The 18,772-nt window shown below is 33.6% G+C and overlaps 1 protein-coding gene across 5 annotated transcripts; it reads right to left on the reverse strand.

Moving 5' to 3' along the window:
• Window positions 1–6,382: 6,382 nt before the first annotated feature.
• On the reverse strand, window positions 6,383–18,158 carry LOC146900905 (uncharacterized). 5 transcript variants are annotated; one of them, XM_085736093.1, is made up of 13 exons: window positions 17,960–18,158; window positions 17,064–17,722; window positions 16,027–16,294; window positions 11,304–11,392; window positions 10,914–11,179; window positions 10,554–10,645; window positions 8,514–9,456; window positions 8,068–8,217; window positions 7,696–7,812; window positions 7,511–7,614; window positions 7,287–7,418; window positions 6,846–6,932; window positions 6,383–6,707 (listed from the first exon to the last, which is right to left on the reverse strand). In XM_085736093.1, exons 7-12 carry the CDS (start codon window positions 9,432–9,434, stop codon window positions 6,896–6,898), a joined length of 1,461 nt encoding a protein of 486 aa, XP_085592219.1. In that variant the 5' UTR covers window positions 9,435–9,456; window positions 10,554–10,645; window positions 10,914–11,179; window positions 11,304–11,392; window positions 16,027–16,294; window positions 17,064–17,722; window positions 17,960–18,158; the 3' UTR covers window positions 6,383–6,707; window positions 6,846–6,895. The 5 variants fall into 5 exon arrangements, with proteins under 5 accessions (XP_085592219.1, XP_085592220.1, XP_085592223.1 ...); XM_085736094.1 differs by lacking the exon at window positions 11,304–11,392; XM_085736097.1 differs by lacking the exon at window positions 7,287–7,418.
• Window positions 18,159–18,772: the final 614 nt, after the last annotated feature.

Consider the following 18,772-nt stretch of genomic DNA (forward strand, 5'->3'; position numbering starts at 1 on the left):
GTTAAAAAAAGTATGGTCAAAGTAAGTCAAGTGAATAGTGCACACTGCAAAAATTGGACATGTATTTTGAAACGGAGGGAGTACATTGTGCAATGACTAGTACACCCACTTGTTAAGATGGTTCATGTTCTTGTTTGTTCATGCCAAATTTTGAGGTAGATCAGTGAGGTTTTTATCTTGATATTAATTATAGAAATGTGTCATAATCATTATTAAAGTATTTTAGATGCATGACTTTAGGTAATAACATCATATGAATCTCTTTTAGTGTTAATTTATTTTTGGAAAATTTTTGTGTCCATGTGACATGGAAATGATAGATGGTCTAAAGTCCAATCAAAAACTTTTATGTACTCGTCGGAGAACATAAGCGTCGGTCAAAGCAAGTGTGAAGTAGTTTCAATGGTGGTTGTCCTTTATCAACGCAGGGATGTACCTGCAAAGACACTTTATGTTCAAGTTAGTGAGGCCTCAAGGTGTTTTGAAGAGATTTCTCAAAATGAGAATGTGTACCTGATTTAGTGCCCTATTGTTTCTCTTTGCATTAATCTATTGATCTTTTAAGCAATCAATTAAAAAAATATAAATTATTATTCTTGTTTAAATTGACTATAAGATTTTTTTTATTATAAAGATAGAGTTTACAAAATATTTTAACAAAATTTAGATAGATAGTGGCTAAGCAAATTTTTCTGAGGATATATGTAACATGAAGGGAACATTTGTTGATAATAACATACTACCTTCAAAAAAGTTGAGGGGGAAAATTCATGCAAAGAGAAATGAATTGGGGACCATGGAAGTGATGAAGTGGAATGGATGAAGAAATTTTATGTAAATTGAAAGTGAAAAATGTAAGGTGATGTCTTACTCACTTTGCTGCGGCTAATGAATAGTGAATAAAAGTATATATAATGACAATTACCTAGGTTTTTCTTTACTAATTTTTATTTTATTATTTATCTTTTCCATCCTAAGGAGATTTGTTTTGGTAAAAACTCACTTTGGGAATTGAAAATTTAAAGATGAGACAAAAAGTTGAATGGATGAAAATATGATTTTATTTTATTTTTCTGGAGTATTAATTAATTAATTAATAATTTACACTAACATCTAATATGAATTAACTATTTATCCACGTCATACCATAAAAGTGTAGTGTAGTGGGGTGATTTGATAGAATACACAATTGCCATTGGATGACCGTATAAAATTGTTTACACCGTAAATGTGCATCCTATTTCATTTTTGTTTTAAGTGAGTTGGACTCCGTGGACTCACCAGGATCAAGACAGACTTCAAGACTCAAAGTGCACTTACATGGTACTTACACGTGAGGTTGGAGTTGGCGCTAAAAAATTGTTGATTTTGTAGACTCGTGAGGCGGCTAATAAAAATTAGAGGCTTTATTTGCGTCTCATCCTTGTCTTGTTGAACCTTGTTTTAACTCTTAGGTGATTTAGGCAGGTAGAGAGAAGACTTGTAGTTCCTATAGTAAAGAGTATATCAAATAAAGGATAGTAATATCACTATAGAGGGATAAATGAGTTGGATTGAAATATGGTTTATGGCATTATTTGATCCATGTAGTCAACATTATTTAGTGGGATAAGACTTGGTTGTTATAGTAAAGAGACCTGAAAAATTATTCTAAGAAAATGCTAACAAATGCCCTAATGACACCTATTAAAGAAGTAAATATAATAAGGGTCATGTTAACTTGTGCCCTAAGGCCACAAGTTAAGAAACTAAAAATGGAATTAAAAACTAACTTTTGTATTGAAAAGACAAAATTTCAAACTTTTAATATATTGAATGCACAATTTCCAATGAAAAGTTTCTATATTTAGTTTCTAAACTTGTGACCAAAGGGCATAAGTTAACATTTCCCATATAATAATTATGTCTTGAAACTTGTGTAATCAATTTTTTTTGTCAAGTAGCCTAGTGGCTAGATTCACACACATTATGTGTGGAGAAGTGGGGAATCCAGGGTTCGAACCTCGGCCCCTGCACAAATTATCCCTGGTAGCTACCAACTGAGCTACACTTACAGGACTGTGTAATCAATATTTTAAAAGTTACAAAAATATGTTATTTTCAATACTCCCTCTGTCCCATAATAAGTGAACATTTTGTAAAAAAAATATTGTCCCCAAAAAAACTGACTTATTTCACTTTTTAATGTAATATTAAATACTGTCCCAATTCAGCATATTTTGTTTTGCATTTATGATAATAAAGAATGCACTAATACTTGACAAGAACACTTAAAACTATTTTTCTCTCTTATTCACTTATACATTTTTCTTAACATATGTGAAATGAACAAATAGATCACTTAATTTAGGACGGAGGGAGTACAAAACTTCCACTTGTTAGTAAGACCCTTACATTAATCACCAAACATGACTCATTATTGTTTAGTGAAAGTACAAATTATTTTTCTGAAGTGTTTAATGAGAGATAACTAGTGAAACAAAAAACATGATAATTGTCAAACCTTTAAGTTTTAAACTAGTAAATAGCTAGATTAATTAGCTAAAAAAAATTGCCAAAAATGAATTGGTAAACGCAGTCTTTAATTTTGGCCCTTTTAGTAGGCAGAGGTTTCAATCTTTGATTCCTTTCTATGGAGAAAATTAGGCTCAAAGAGAAGATTCCACCTTGTGTGATCCGTAGGTTCGCAAAGCGGAGTGAAAAATTTGTACCAATAACATAGTAAGCTAAAAAAGAATTTAGCTGCAAAAGAAAGTTGATGATTTTATTAATAGAAAATTAAACAAAAACGAGTACAAAAATGTCACATGACAAAGTAAAACATTTCAACTATGTTAACATCTCTTTACCGCCACATATCATTTGTAGCACTCTAGAAATATCAAATGAAAAAAAAAAAAAAAAGATAAAAAAAAAAAAAGTACTTGGGGAATGGGGGCTAGGGACTACACCAAAACCTAAGCCAAGATAACCAAAGGAACTCATCATCCGACTATGTCGGGAAAACCCTGTCTAAGGGGTAAAACTTAATAAGTGAGAAGGAGTGCAGAACAAAGAACAACAAAACAACATGGAAAAGAAAGCCCTTGGAAAAAGATCAACATCAATAAAGTATGAATTTAGTAAATCATTATATACTATAATTTGAAAATCTAAAATTCAAAGCATTACATTTTGCTGAAGTCTAATATAAGCAATTATGTCAGCATACTAGTTGCCCCCTTTAAAAATACAGAAATGTTAAATTGCATGTTTTTTTGTTAACTTCGTACAATTCAACCATTTATTCCTTAAGTGCGAAGAAACAATATTATAACTTTTGAAAGTCATACTAACTAACAAAGAGCGAGCCTCTAACCAAAGTCTACTTCAACTCTTATTATAAGCCATCTCAATAGAATTCATGAGCCTATGGATGGGACTCTACCAAAACACCTCCTGATACAAGGAGCATTAAATGCGTGAACCTGAACAAAGAAATATTTTAAAGTCATTACAAATTTACACACATAAGTGGAGGTGTCAGGTTCGAACTCCGATCATAAGAGTGTTACTTTGTATGATTCACAACAAAGGAATGTTAGAACACACCAACACTGTGTGTGTTTGGAATGGTTGAAATAGGGGAGAGAAGTTGAAGAGAGAGAGGTTGAAGATAAATGTTGAACTTTGTTTGGTTTGAATTGAAATAGAGAGAGCGAGCATGGGACCCATAAATTTTATTCTTCTTCTTAAGGATGCGAATAAAGGAGCTAAGAAGTCCCGTGAGCATAGCTCAATTGGTAGGACAATGCATTATTATATGCAGGGGCCGAGGTTCGAACCCCGGACATCCAGTTATTCACCTTATAAGGTGAATTCTAGCCACTAGTCTACCTGACCAAAAAAAAAAAGAGCTAAGAAAGATTGTATTTTTTTTATTTGTGTATAGACGAAATAGTCATTACAAATTTACACACATAAGTGGAGATGTCAGGTTCGAACCACAATCTCCTAAAAAAAAGTTTTGAACCCCAATCATATACTCCCTCCGTCCCGGAATAACTGACCCATTTTCTTAAAAAAAGTGTCCCAAAATAACTGATTCATTTCAATTTTCAAAACAACTTTCATCATTCCCAATACAATATAACACTAAATAATACTCCCTCCGGTCCTATTTATAAGAAAATTTTCAAAAAAATTTTTGGTCCTATTTATAAGAAAAAGTCACAACTTTTAAGGTACATTTATTGTTTAAAAGACTTTTCTAGCCCTCATTTAATGTTGGTCTTTTCAACATTAGTGGGTATATTTAATACTTCACAAATTTTTATGAGGGCATATTTGTAAAAACATTAAAAAATTTGCAACAACTAATGATTATCTTGGTTTTGATGATTTTTGGTTTCTTTTCTTATATAAAGGACCGGAGGGAGTACTATTTTTATCATTCCCAATACAATATATTCCACTTTCCCCTTTATTTATACATTTTTCTTAATATGTGTGAAAAACAAAATTGTGTCAATTAAATTGGGACGGATGTAGTATTTTTTTTTTTTTCTTTTTCCACCTTTTTTTTTAACAGCAAATATTATTAATAACCGAATCTCTGCACAAGAAGGACAAAGACCAGCAACACAGAAACTACATATCAAAAGGCGCCGTATATAAGTGGAACACCTAAAAGAAAATACAAGCACCATACATCATAAACCCATGTAAAGCCACAACTCCACCAAAGGCTATAATCAACACCAATAAAAACAAACCTCCAAATCTTTTTCCACCTTTGCCCTTGATTATGTGCAACATGCAACGAATAAATTTTCTCATTTTACAGTTGTTGCCTACTTACCTTGCTTGTACTGGTTTTGTTATTGTAAAAATAAGGAGCATTAAACGCATTAAGAATACTTTTGTCTTTCTAAAACATAATAGCATCTCTTTTTCTTATACCAAACAATGCATCAAATATATTATATTTTTCGTCTTTTTCTCTCTTCTCTTACTCTCTCGCCTCTTCATCTCTTCATAACTTTTTCTTACAACCAAACATAGTGTAAATTAGCAGCAAACCTCCAACTAATATTGATAACATCAAATCTTAGTATGTTACTGATTTTTCTGTATAGATAGAGGATTTGATGAAGATTAGATTCAGCAGCTTGAACATTCATGTTAATGTCCTAAAACATATCAGTATTCCGATCTTTAAGATTAGAAGATGGCCTCCAAAATAATGTTAATAAAGAGGCGAGGAGTAAGAGAAGAGAGAAAAAGATGAAAAATATAATATATTTGATGCATTGTTTGGTATAAGAAAAAGAGATGCTATTTTGAACATTCATGTTAATGTCCTAAAACATAGCAGTATTCCGATCTTTAAGATTAGAAGAGGGCCTCCAAAATATTTAAGACGATCTTGCCGATTTAGTTTGGGTCTTCATACTTACACGTATATATTGTTCAACCCTCGTTTACTCACACTCATTTAACTCGGGTAAGATACTATCGTATAATAATTTAGTATGTCTTAGAAAACCGGCAACAGAATTGTCCTTGATAAGTGAAACTTCGGTAGGGTATGACCACATTCTATGTTCCTTTGAGATTTGTATGAAGCAAATACTGCATTTGGCATGTGACTCCAAAACCATTGCCAAAAGTTCCAATTTTGAAAATTCCTCATTAGCAAGACTTTCGGCAACTATCACCAACCAAAAAGTAAAAATGCAACAAACTAAGGACCAGTTTGGATAAGTAAATTGATTAAACACATTCAATATACTATATCACCATAAAATATTATGTTCTTTTAAGAGCCATAAATATTAAATTGAGTTGTGAATACGTCAAATAATAATTTTTATTGGTATATCCAAATACTTATACATGTTTGGCACAACTCTCCCTTAAGAGTTTTAAGGTTGATGCATCTTCAAGCTGGATTCAAACTTAGACATCCTATAAACTGGAAGATATCAAAACCATCATATCCGATCGCTGTTGGGTCAATAAAAAATTTAATTTTTCAATTTTCAATAGTAATCTACACAAAATTGACAAGCAACCTAACTTTGTAAGTTATTTTGCCAAAAACTTTAGGGAGGCAAGATAAGTGGAAGCATTTGATACATTTACGTTCCTGCAACAGATAAACAGATGAGAAGAGAACAAGAATAACAATTTACCCAACCCAAACATCCTTAAATTCAGAAGGGCATTCCCTAATTATTGCATAGATACATGCATTTAGGTGGAGAATAATTAGAGAATAAAACCATAGAAAAGGGAATAAAAGTGGGCTAAGGTTTCCTAAATTATTTTATATCAAAGCGACTTTTATTTTAATCTATAACAAACTGACTGTGAATCTGATCAAGTATGTCGAAGACAGTTGACAAATTATACTTCGATTCACAAAGGTTATCATGCCTCAACGAGATGTTAAATGTGTCTCATCTTTTAGGAGATAATCTAAAATACAACCATTCAATGTTACACATACATAATTTCCTTATTGGACACTTTAAATGTTACACACACAAGCAACTTATTCCGCAATATACTGGACAGTCTAAAAACACTTACAACAACAGAAAAATGTTGAGGTTCTAGTAAAGGCTTCCTCAGCATTTCAAAGATCCACAAAGACAAGGATATCCTTCTACGAGCACAGGCTCATAGTCATAATTATATGTCAATTCTTCATGCAAAGCAATCTGTTAACAAGAAACAAAGTCAAATCTAATCCGTACTGATGTCAACTGTTCACAATCAAGCAGTAACTTGTAACAATAATGGAATTTTTTATTTCTCTAAAATAAGTGATGTGTGCATATAGAGAAGACAATACTCACATCTCGACTTGCGTAAAGACCGATATGTGTATGCTTACAATCCGTGCCCTCTACAATAACTCTGTAATCACAAGATTGGGTGAACAGCTGCAACAACAATAAGAGCAAACCACCAATCATTTAGTTGTAAATAGCGTTTATTTTGTAATTATGTATGATAATTGTATTTAACACATTAATCAGGTCCGTTAAGTTTAAAGTAGTCTATATAAATTTAATTATTAATGTTTGTACTCTTTTATCAGCTTTGAAACAAATTAGAAATATTTTCTACACATTTAATAACTTTTTGGAAATAAAATCTTATGCTTAATCATATTCAGAATATATCAAAACCATCTTATGTTCAAGGAAATAATATCAAAGTCCTAACGATGTTGCCAATTAAAAATGAACAAATTGCACCATGTTAATTTTTTGTCTTATCAAATCTATGCTCACCTGTTATTGATGAACCTAGACACATTGCCATATGTAGTAGAATCAATGACATATCGGGGATGTCCTTCGACCAATCTACTCATATGGTTAGCACGAGCATCAATGTCTAAGAAATAACTGCAATTTTCTTTGCTATATTTGGTATTAAAACAGGCCAAGTCAGTAAAAAGGAAGAAACATCAAGCATACAAAAGAAGAGATTACGTCTTGGAAGAAATGTAAACCTTCTGCGTCTGTTGTGTGCCTCCTGCTGCTCTAAAACTTCACCAATGTACTCACACACAAACGTGCCACGCAAAATAGCTTCGCCAGCCCTTACTCCGAATCCCTGTGAATCAGATAACAAACGTCAACATAAAAAGCTTTTTGAGAGTCATTGTGAATTTATTAAAAGAAGAATAGTTGCCACCTTTCTCTCTGTCATAAAGACCTCCAATTTAACACGAACTCCGTTCTGCAATATTCTGTTTGGACAGGTTTTATTGCATCCGCACTTATCGTTACACTCGAAGACAAAACTACCTTCCTGAAGTTTTGTAGAGAAATTTCCAGCATTGGAAAAAATTAGTTATAGATTAATAATAATACAGAAATAGAAAAGAGAAATGTAAGATGTAAATTCTACTAGGTAATTCTAAAAAAGTAAATAAAATACCTACAAAATGAATATGTTAGGATTTTAGCATATTCTTGATATGGTGTTAACAAACAATGCTTAACATATTCAGAACAGCATGGGTTAGGGATATATTGTAGTTTACAATTAATGGAAATAGTTTACCTCCAATATGATTCGACCATTTACATCGTATGCGAACCTTCCGGCCATTGGTTTCCCAAATATGTCCTTTTCTTCATCAAAAAGGTATACGTGATCACACGTTTCAGGACAGCAAGTAGAATATAAGCAATTACAAGACAGTTGCAGATCCTGCTAACAAAATAGCAGGTTAAATATTGTCGGGAAAAAAACCACAAGGATGAAGTGATTTTTCTTTGAAAACATTCTCTAGCTCCAATTTTTCTTTTTAAATGCCAAAATCTGTATTCTTGTGAGTTCTCAATGATAGAATTTCGTCCGATTTAGCTCCTTAACAAAACACAACTACATAGAAGCTATTTTTGAAAAATAAAAGAAACAAAAAACATTTATTTTCGTATACTAGAAATGAACTGCCGTATCATTACAGTTTGATCATAGAAAAATTAAATCAAAGATATAAATACCTCAGAATCAAGACTACGCAATTGATGAAGAATCGGCTTTGTCACATAGGTAAACATCTCCCAAGGCTTAGGAAGATATACATATCTCTCTTGCTCACAAAGATAATTTAGTACCTGTAGATCTACTACACATATCACAGGAGTTGATTCTGCCGCAAAGCTTAGGTCATTGCATAACACTATAACCTTTCGCGACGACCCTAATTTTTCCTTAACAGCATTCTCATTATCAATACAAGAGTCTTCATTATGATCATTACCAGAAAGCTTGAGCATTTCGCCTGAGATGTTCTTTGCAAAGAAAGGATCAACATCATTGATGACTGACACTGGATTGATCTCCAATGGACTTTCCGGATGTGCCAACACCAAGTCCATGCAAATCAGGTTCTGGGAACCACCGCAATTTTCTTCAGCTTTCCTCTTTAATGTACGACGGTTTGAATTTGAGGTCTGGCCCGTCTCGGCTTTGTGCCAATGTCTCTTACAAAAAGAAAATCCAGGACGGGAACGATACTTACAGCTATTACCAGAACCAGTTGTACCTCCACAAATGGGAGTGCTTACTTTAAGACGTCTTTCTCTTTTGTTTGAGAAATGAGCACAACAGTATATATTGCTACCAATTGTGGTTCTCACACACTGCCTTCCCTTGTCTTTGACATATGCTCGACATTGTCGATCCTTGGTACCAGGTTCTACAAATATTTGAATAGCCATTTCATCCACAGGCCTTGATACTGTTCCACTGCTATACGAGATCATTTCTGTAGATTCTTGCAAGCTAAGTGAATCCCTTTGGTTTTCTATATCAGACTCTTTCATTACAACTGAACTGTCGCTGAGTTCATCATCCATTTTCGATATATCATATTCGCGATTTACAACGCAAATATGTTCTTCATTATGAAGCATTGCCATGATGACTGCTCCAATCTAATTACTGTTATATCAAAAGTCATTCCATGAAAGAAGGAAAAAAAGTAAGCTAATGACATAAAGCATAACTAGCTTGCACAAGGCTTTTATTACTAAATAACACAACAATCAAATCGATTATTTTAACAGAGAAAGAACAAGTTCAGATCAACTATGAATCTTAAATTCATAGTTTTTTGACAAAACATAGTCACAATGTTGTTAACTGCACGGAAAATAACGACCATTTTTTTAATTTCACTACCCCACAACGCTATAGAACCGTTATTTGACAATATTTTGTACTGAATCACATATCGTAAAAAATAGATATCTTCATGCAAAAAAAGATAATATGCATCAACAGCAAACAAAATCATCAAAACAATCTATAGGCATGACTGAATCTTTGTTATCAAAGGGCGTGACTGCACATTAAAAGTTATCCAACTACAGAAACAAATATAGTTTCAGTTAGTTTAAAGTATTCAATATCCAAATTGTAGCAAAGATCTAATAACTGAGATCTCATTTATCTTTATAATATTTTTTTGAGATCTTGTTATTTAACACTGGGCTGGGCAAGTACATCTCACTCCAAAATCCAAATCTAGAGCTTGTTTGTTTTTGCTTTTTTTAAGAAAAAAAGACTTTTTTTTCAAAAACAATCACTTTTAAGAGTATTGCATCTGTTTGTTACAGCTTTTTAAAAAAATTAGAATCTAAAAAAAATCTAAAAACAACTTCAAATAAAAAGCTGTTAAATGTAGCTTCTCAAAAAAAGTGATTTTTATTACGATAAACAAACACAAAATAGATTATTACTTTCATGAAATCTCTAAATTATTGAATGTCAAAATCAATTTTATTTTAATTCGTAACAAACGGGCTCATAATCATCTTTAATTTTTCTCATATATCAGATCTAACCATCTTTGATTATTAGATTTGGTGGATAAGAAAAAATAATCATCATTTTACACCCAAAAAAAAAAAAAACTAATCATCCTTATTTGTTATATATATATATATATATATATATATATATATATATATATATATAAAATCAAATCATCCTTAGGAATTAAATGATTGTAAAAAGCACCATGAATAAGATTCAACCTTGAATCCTTTGCGCATTCAAAACAGCACAAAACCAATACGGATTGAACTCCAGCAGTAGAACAATGATAATCCCTAATCAAGGCACCGATCTGTAAAATTGAACAAAGATCCGATCAAGATTCAGGGATAATTATAAAAAAACAAAATAAAAACTATGTAATTAGAAAAATATAAAATTGACCATCAATCATATCATCGATTTTTTATGCAATCAATTAGAAAAATATAAATTATTATTCTTGTTTAATTTGATTATAAGATTTTTTTATTATAAGGATAAAGTATACAAAATATTGTAAAAAATTTCAGAGAATATATGTAACATGAAGGGAACAGATGTAAATAATAATATTCTACCTTCAAAGAAATTGAGGGGGGAAAATTCATGCAGAGAGAAATGAAATGGGGACCATGGGAGTGATGAAGTGGAGTGGATGGGAAAATTCATGCAGAGAGAAATTCATTGCAGATGTAAATAATAACACATGACGACGACGACGTTGATGATGAGTAGGACGAGGAGAGGGATGATGATAGCGAGTAATTTATATTCTTACTGCAGTAGCATCAGTAAAGGTAATATCCCAATCCTCATGTGCAGTCACTACTTTATGACATTGAACCTGTGGAAAATGAAAATGTATTTGGGTAAGATAATGTATCAAGAAAAAAATACTTAATGTGTCTTCAATATATATTGAAGAAATTATAGATATATGCACCGTCAGTTTAAAGTTGATAACTCACCAATTTATCATACATGTCAGTATGTCACTGATTCAATACCCTAAAATTGTGTTTTGCAATTCCCACTGCCATATGTAGAGCTGCATCTCCTGAAGTGGAGTGGATGGGAAATTTTATGAAAAATGAAAATGAAAAATGTAAAGTGATGTCTCACACACTCTCTGCTGCGGCTAATGAATAGTGAATGAGAGTATATATAATGACAATTACCTAGGGTTTTTTTTTTTTACTAATTTTTATTTTATTATTTATCTTTCCCACCTAAGGATTTTGTTTTGGTAAAAATTCACCAGGGAATTGAAAATTAAAGGATGAGACAAAAATTTGAATCGATGGAAATATGATTTTATTTTCCTATGAGTATTAATTAATTAATAATTTACACTAACATCCAATATGAATTAACTATTTCTCCATGTCATACCATGAAAGTGTAGTGCAGTGAGGTGATTTGAAAGAATACACAATTGCGCGTCCTATTTCATTTTTATTTTTATTTTGAAAAAGAAAAAAGTTTAGTGAGTTGGACTCACCGTTCAAGACAGACCTCACATTGGCAGCGGGAGTTGAACCCACGACCATATGGATGAGTCAATTTCTTACCAACCGAGTCATCCTTCGTTGGCTTTTATGTGCAAAAGCCAACTGAAAAGTGTGGTGGGTCAGAAGAAAACGTTACTACTACTACTACTCCTGAGTCCTGAGTTGTCTTGGTAGCATCGTTTTCATGTGCTAAAGGCAGAAGACCAGGATATCACCATTTACACACTCTATCTTTACCCTTATTTTAGGTGCCAAAGACAAAAAATTGGGTACAATAAAGACATTTTTTGAGTTAAGATGACAACATATAGCAGGTATTGCGCCGGTAATTAATGATAAACTGCCATTTTCTCATGTTATATCATTCGTTTCAATATACTTTTACAAAAAAGATATAGAATGGAAATAAAAGAAAAACTAAGGAAAGAGAGTACTACCTTCATTGGGGAGAGGGAGTATCTTTGATACTAAATGAAAATGAGCCACCATTACCAAAATTTGAAAGGTGAGCGCAACTATTAAATTGTAGAGTAGTGGGTGATTCGAGAAAATACACAATTGTTATTGAATTACAGTATAAAATCATTTTACACTGTCAATGCATATCCTATACTCATAATTTATTATTTTTGTTGAAAAGTGTGGGGTGTGTCAAATACTACTCCAGAGCTGTGTTGGTAGCATCAGTTTTCATGTGCCAAAGGCAGAAGGCCAGGTATCACCTTTTACACACTCTTTCTGTACCTTTATTCCAGGTGCCAACGACCAAAAAAGTTTGGGTACAACAAAGACAATTTTTTTGGTGAAATAAAGACAATTCTTGGTATTGGTATCGTAAGAAACATAGTAAAAGGTGAATTGTTCTCGTCTCAATATGGTTACTTGAAGAAAGAGGTGAATCGGTTTAGAATGAGTGATTCTAAGATCCGTAATGTCCTCCATCTGAGGATAAGAAAAAGAAGATGGATGGTACTCCCCATAAAGCTAGGGTTAGAAGCATCGGGTATGACATGGTTTGTATTAGGCCAGATTTAGCATATGCGGTTAGCATAGTGAGTCGGTTTATGGCAAATGCAGGTCAAGTGCATTGGCAAACTTGCAATTTACAAGAACATTGAAAGGTAAATGATACGGGGGTGCCTATAGCAGAAGGTCCGCACAACACTAATGGACATAATAACAACAAAAGGCCCAATCAGACTGATGAAAAGAGAGTGAGAAGGAAAGCCGAAATGGATGGATAATTTCAATAGTTGAAAACAGGTGTTGACAGCTCTTAGGCCTTATCTATTACAGCTCATTGTACTGTTGCCAGTCCTAGTTTATATATTTTCTTTTCCCTTGAAGCCAAACCCCAAACATTCACGTACCACATTGTCATCATCATCATCCGTATCATGGCTGGACCCATTTGTTCCTTTGCCGAGGATATGGTTAATTTGTTCAGCCCCGATGTTGAGATCGCCCTGAAGATAAGCTACCAATTCTTCACACTTCTTCTTCGCGGGTGCCAGTTCACCGGTTAATTTCTCGTTATCCATTTTGAGTCTCTTGTTCTCAATGGATAAGTCTGATCGGTCCACGGATCCAATCGAAGTGGATCCCGTATCTTCAGCACCAGAGTTCGAATGTGAGTTCCCGCCAACTCCAACAGATCTTACAGCTGCTGGGTACTAGGTCTTCCAACGCTTGAGATCACACATCTTGTATTTATGACAATCAAGCGTCGGAAGACCCGGTCCACAGCAGCTGTAAGATCTGTTGGAGTTGGCAGGAACTCACCTTCGAACTCTGGTGTTGAAGATACGGGATCCACTTCGACTGGATCCGTGGACCGATCAGACTTATCGATTGAGAACAAGAGACTCAAAATGGATAACGAGAAATTAACCGGTGAACTGGCACCCGCGAAGAAGAAGTGCGAAGAATTGCTACCTTATCTTTAGGGCGATCTCAACGTCTGAGCAAATTAATCATATCCTCCACAAAAGAACAAATGGGTCCAGCCCATAGTAGTCAATAGCGGCCAATAGCGCCGCTATAGCGGCCGCGCGGTGCGGTGCCGGAGCGCTACGCAACAGGCCATAGCGTTGCGGTGTGAGATAGCGCTGCTATAGCGGCGCAACGCTGCGTAGCGGTTTTGCGGGCGGGTTGCGGTTTAAAACCGCTATTAAATTTTAAGAGAAAATCACGAAATTGTCTTTGTTTTAAAAAAAACAAGGGTATTTTTGACATTTTCTTCAAAACCTAAAAAGTTCAACTTCTCTCTTCTTTTATTCTTATGCAAAACGGCGTTTAACTGCAAAACACAAAACGCAAAAGGCCTTTTGTTATCCTCTTAGTTTTTTGTTTAACAATCTCAAACTTTGTTGTCCTGTTACTTTTTTGTTCTAGTTTTCTTTGTTATTATTGATTCCAAATTTCATTCTGCTCTCTCTGTTTCTGTTTGTACAAACAATCCTCATATAAAACTCTTTTCTGCTCTCTATGTTTCCATATTTTTGTTGTTTTTGTGGACAACACAGCCATGGCAGCATCAGGTTCTGGTGTACAAAAAGTTATGAAATAGCGGTCATAGCGCTATGCGCTATCCCGCTATAGCATTTTTGGGGTCGGCCGCTACGCGCCGCTATCCGCTATTACCTACTATGGTCCAGCAATGATACGGATGATGATGATGACAATGTGGTACGTGAATGTGGAAAGGGATTGAGACTGTTTGGGGTTTGGCTGAAGGGAGAAGAAAATATCCCTATAAACTAAGACTGGCAACAGTACGAGCTGTCATAGATAAGGCATAAGAGCTGTCAACACCTGTCACGTGATCTCATATTGTAGGAATTCTCCAAGGCTATATAGCCATCAGTTAATGAATGAATAAGGCAACAAATTAAAACCAAAAAACCTTCCCTCTGAATGACAAATTCTCTTATCGGGAAATAGCCTTTAGTCTACTCTAACCCTAATTTCAACTGCTACTGCTATCATCAGTGCTTTAATTAAAATATGTTAAGTATGTGTAAACTCTGTGTGTCTATAATGAGATCACACATCTTGTATTTATAATGACTTTACAAATGCTTATTTAGTAAGCACTAGCCTAGAAAGTTGAATACTCTAGGAGTAATAACATTCAATCTAGGAAGTTGTACAATTAAAGGAATATATCTAAAGATTCTTAATTTTAACAAAGACCTAACAATTGGTACTTTCATTACTTTTTGTCATAGTAAATGGATTTTGAGATTCTTGAATAGATCAATGAAAGACGGTTTGAAATGCACAAGAACAACTTAGGAGGAAGACGTTTTGGCGAGGTATGTGGATGCGGACTATGCAAGCAATTTGGACAGTAGGAAATCTTTATCGGCATTTCTGTTTACATTATTAGGCAAGGCGGTTAGTTCGAAGACAAATCAACAATTTGTGGTGACATTATCTACAACTCAAGCGGAGTACATTGCCCTTGTTAAAGGGGTACAGAAAGCCATATAGTTGAAAAGGGATGATTGGTGAATTAGGAATTGCTCAAGAATGTGTGAAGATACATTTGATAGTCAAAGTGTCATCCACATGGAAAATCATCAAGTGTATCATTAGAGGACAAAGCACGTTGACATTCGTTTGCACTTTATTAGAGACATGATTGAGTCAAAAGAAATTGTGGCTGAAAAAGTTGCTTCAAAAGAGAATCTGGCTGATGTCAATACATGGAACACTAGTTTAGGTCAGTCGAGTCTCTAGAACTCACTAAGGCGAAAAGCGCTTACAAATGTACTTACATATTATCACTCCCCAGCAAGACCCTTATATGAGTTGAATCCTTACCGACTTCACCAACTTTCATTGTGTGCCAAACCAAGATAAAAGTTTTATGTGCTACGACATTTCCCTTCTATATATCTCATCTCAATCTCTCACTCATTCAAACACTTCTTCTCTCCTTAATTCAATCTTCCAAACACTTCTTTTCTCACAATTTCTCAATGGAGCAAACAAACGTACAAGGACAAAAAGAAAGACAAATGGCAAACAAAAAATGAGATATTTTAACAAGATTTCATGGAGATGGAAGATTAAAAAAAAATAGTTAATTGTCCAGTAAAACCTGAAGTGTAATGCATGTATAATACATACATAAATAACATAGGCAAAACATAATTCTAGAGAGAAGACAAACCTCTGCACAAAAGAAAATGCCAGCCCTGAAATTATGATTCCATGACCTGAAAAGCATTTCTTCCACCAATGAAATGGCACTTGCCATTACAGTTCCTTGAACAATTAGCAGACCTATTAGTCCACACAGTTTTAGCCAAAGCCATGACATCTAAAGTAGGTGGAACATGAGGCCAAGAGAAACTTGCACAACCAAGAAATGCATTCACAGCATGGATTGAAAAAATGAACATGACTCCACCGACCAAGGCTTTCAAAAATTCAATTAACTGCAACAAGAATCCAAAATTAGCTTATCTTACTGGTAGAGCAATAAGCACATCAAACTTCCAGCATGTTTTTCCAAAACAAATAATTGCTAAATAAACCATGCCAACTTGACAACACACTTTTTTACCACTGTCAAATAAAAGACAATACAACTTAATTACCATCATGATCATGTAACAAAATTTGGGGCTTTCCATGATTATATCGTGATCTACAATGCAAGTATTGTACTCTGTGTCATTGGTAGTGACATACGGGTAATACAAGCCAGCTATGTATATATTTTTGAAGAGTACACAAGCATTATACCCATTAACTATAGCTTAGAAAAATCTCTAATTCCAATTGAGTATCGAACAAAATATTTGTTTTAACACCATCTATATAAAAGATATTTACCTCACAAGTTTACTTTGTATGCAACTCTTTATAAAATGGAGACAGATCATGTAACAAAAATAACCAAGGCCTCCCAAAAAAATATGCATCTATAAACTGCTTAAAAAGTCATTATTCATATTTCCTAAACTCAAACTTGTATATGCTCCATAACAAATGAATATGCAGTTGTTGGTCACATTTGGTATGTAAATACAATGAAAACCAAATCATTAGAAGCAGTAGTTAATAGCTATCTACAAGCCGAGGTACATGTATAATGAAACCATATATCAAGGTAACGGTGCCAGAAAAATTTATCATAAGGGATCATGAAATAACTCAACAAAAAGGAGTACTAAAATTGATGACAGTTGTATAGAAAATTACCTTGAGAATTTGTAGAATGCGAGAAACCTTGTATTTCATTCGCCGCTGTTTAATTTCCTTGCAGTACATCAAACCAACAGCTTCAACATATATTCCAACGTCCTCACGATCGCTGATTTGAAGACAATACAAATCCGATTGCTTCGAAATCTTTTCAGAAAAGAAACCACTATTCTCTATCAGAACATCCATATGCATACTCAACTTGACAGAAAATCCTTCTTTCCCTAATTAAACCACCTTCATATCACAAGTTCCAGGTTCACCAAACTCGATAGCTAAAGATACTCTCTCAGAAACTAAAGATGTTCCAGCTAAAGACCTTTCTGAACCAATACTACATTGTCATTGTTGATCATCAGAAATCACTAATCTAGATGATGCAGGTGCAGAACCTATCTATCACTCACTTATACAGTGACGTGCCATGACGAAGGTTTGGTTTTGAGCCTTATGACTTTTCTGAAACACCAAAATCTTTCAGGGGTAACAGCTATTGGAACATTCTTAATATTGGTTTGTCCCGCATTTGTTGAAAAGCCAGACATAGCCAAACAAGTTCCAAGTTTCTATATAACATTAATTGAACTAACTAACTAACTAACTATATAGTTGCAAAACATTAATTTCGACAAATTTTGTTCCTTCTTCCGCTGAATCTGTAGTTTCATAAAAATAAAAAAAAAACAATATTAATTTTTCTATAATTTCCTCAAAAGGAATGAAATCAACATCAAAATAACAGAAAAATATGCAGAAATGTAAAGAGTTTTGAAAAGCATAACCAAACAAAGTGTTATGAAACAACCCTTTTCTTAACTACAGATGAGAAGCGTAGAAAAGGTATATATAAGAGATGACAGAACATAAAAACACAGAAAAGATTGAAACTTTACCAGTAAATTGATTTTCTTTCGTTGAGAACAATGAGTGAATTCTTTTGTTTCATTTGTAAAGTAGAATTGAAACACCACAAGACCCGAAAAAGAAGGGAATGGATGATTAAGCTTCATGGCTCTGATTGATAGTTTCCCTTTTTGATCATCAAATCATAATTTTTTGTCATTTTGAAAAAATGTTTATTTTTTGTTTGATAGATAAACTTAACTTAGCTCATCTATGATAAACCCTTCTAGTTTTTTTTTTAATAATGTCATATTTATGATTTTGAATAATGTTGATACATGTGATTGACGAGAATATATGTATGAGAAATATGTTGATCGGTCCTGTGAACTTAGTTCAGTTGATAACGATATTGCATATTATATGTACGGGTCGATGTTCGAATCTTGGACACCCCACTTCTCCACATTTAAAATGTGTGAGCTCCAGCCACTAAACTACTTGACAAAATTGATATATTACATATTTTGTATGATGAGAAATGTTAATAACACTCTTTACTAATTATTTTATTGGGTGGAATCAATATGAATCTCATACTTAGAAAACGAATCCTAAAAGAGTGAGCGTTAGAAAATCTCATATTTTGTAGGGATTCACATTGATTTTATTCAATAAAAGAGTGAGTGTTAGAGAAAATGTTGAAAATAGAAAAGTGAGTGTTAGAGAAAGAGTTGAAAAGAAAGTGTCGGTAACATTTCTCTTTCAATGATATGTAAGTGTGTATTTGCATATATTAAGATGACAATAATATGTTTATGCATCCATGGAGTACGCGGTTCAATATCAACGAGAGAAGTGAC

The sequence above is a fragment of the Medicago sativa genome, chromosome 8, assembly GCF_051527215.1.
Source record: "Medicago sativa cultivar Bolivia chromosome 8, Bolivia_mono, whole genome shotgun sequence".
Taxonomy (NCBI): Eukaryota; Viridiplantae; Streptophyta; class Magnoliopsida; order Fabales; family Fabaceae; genus Medicago; species Medicago sativa.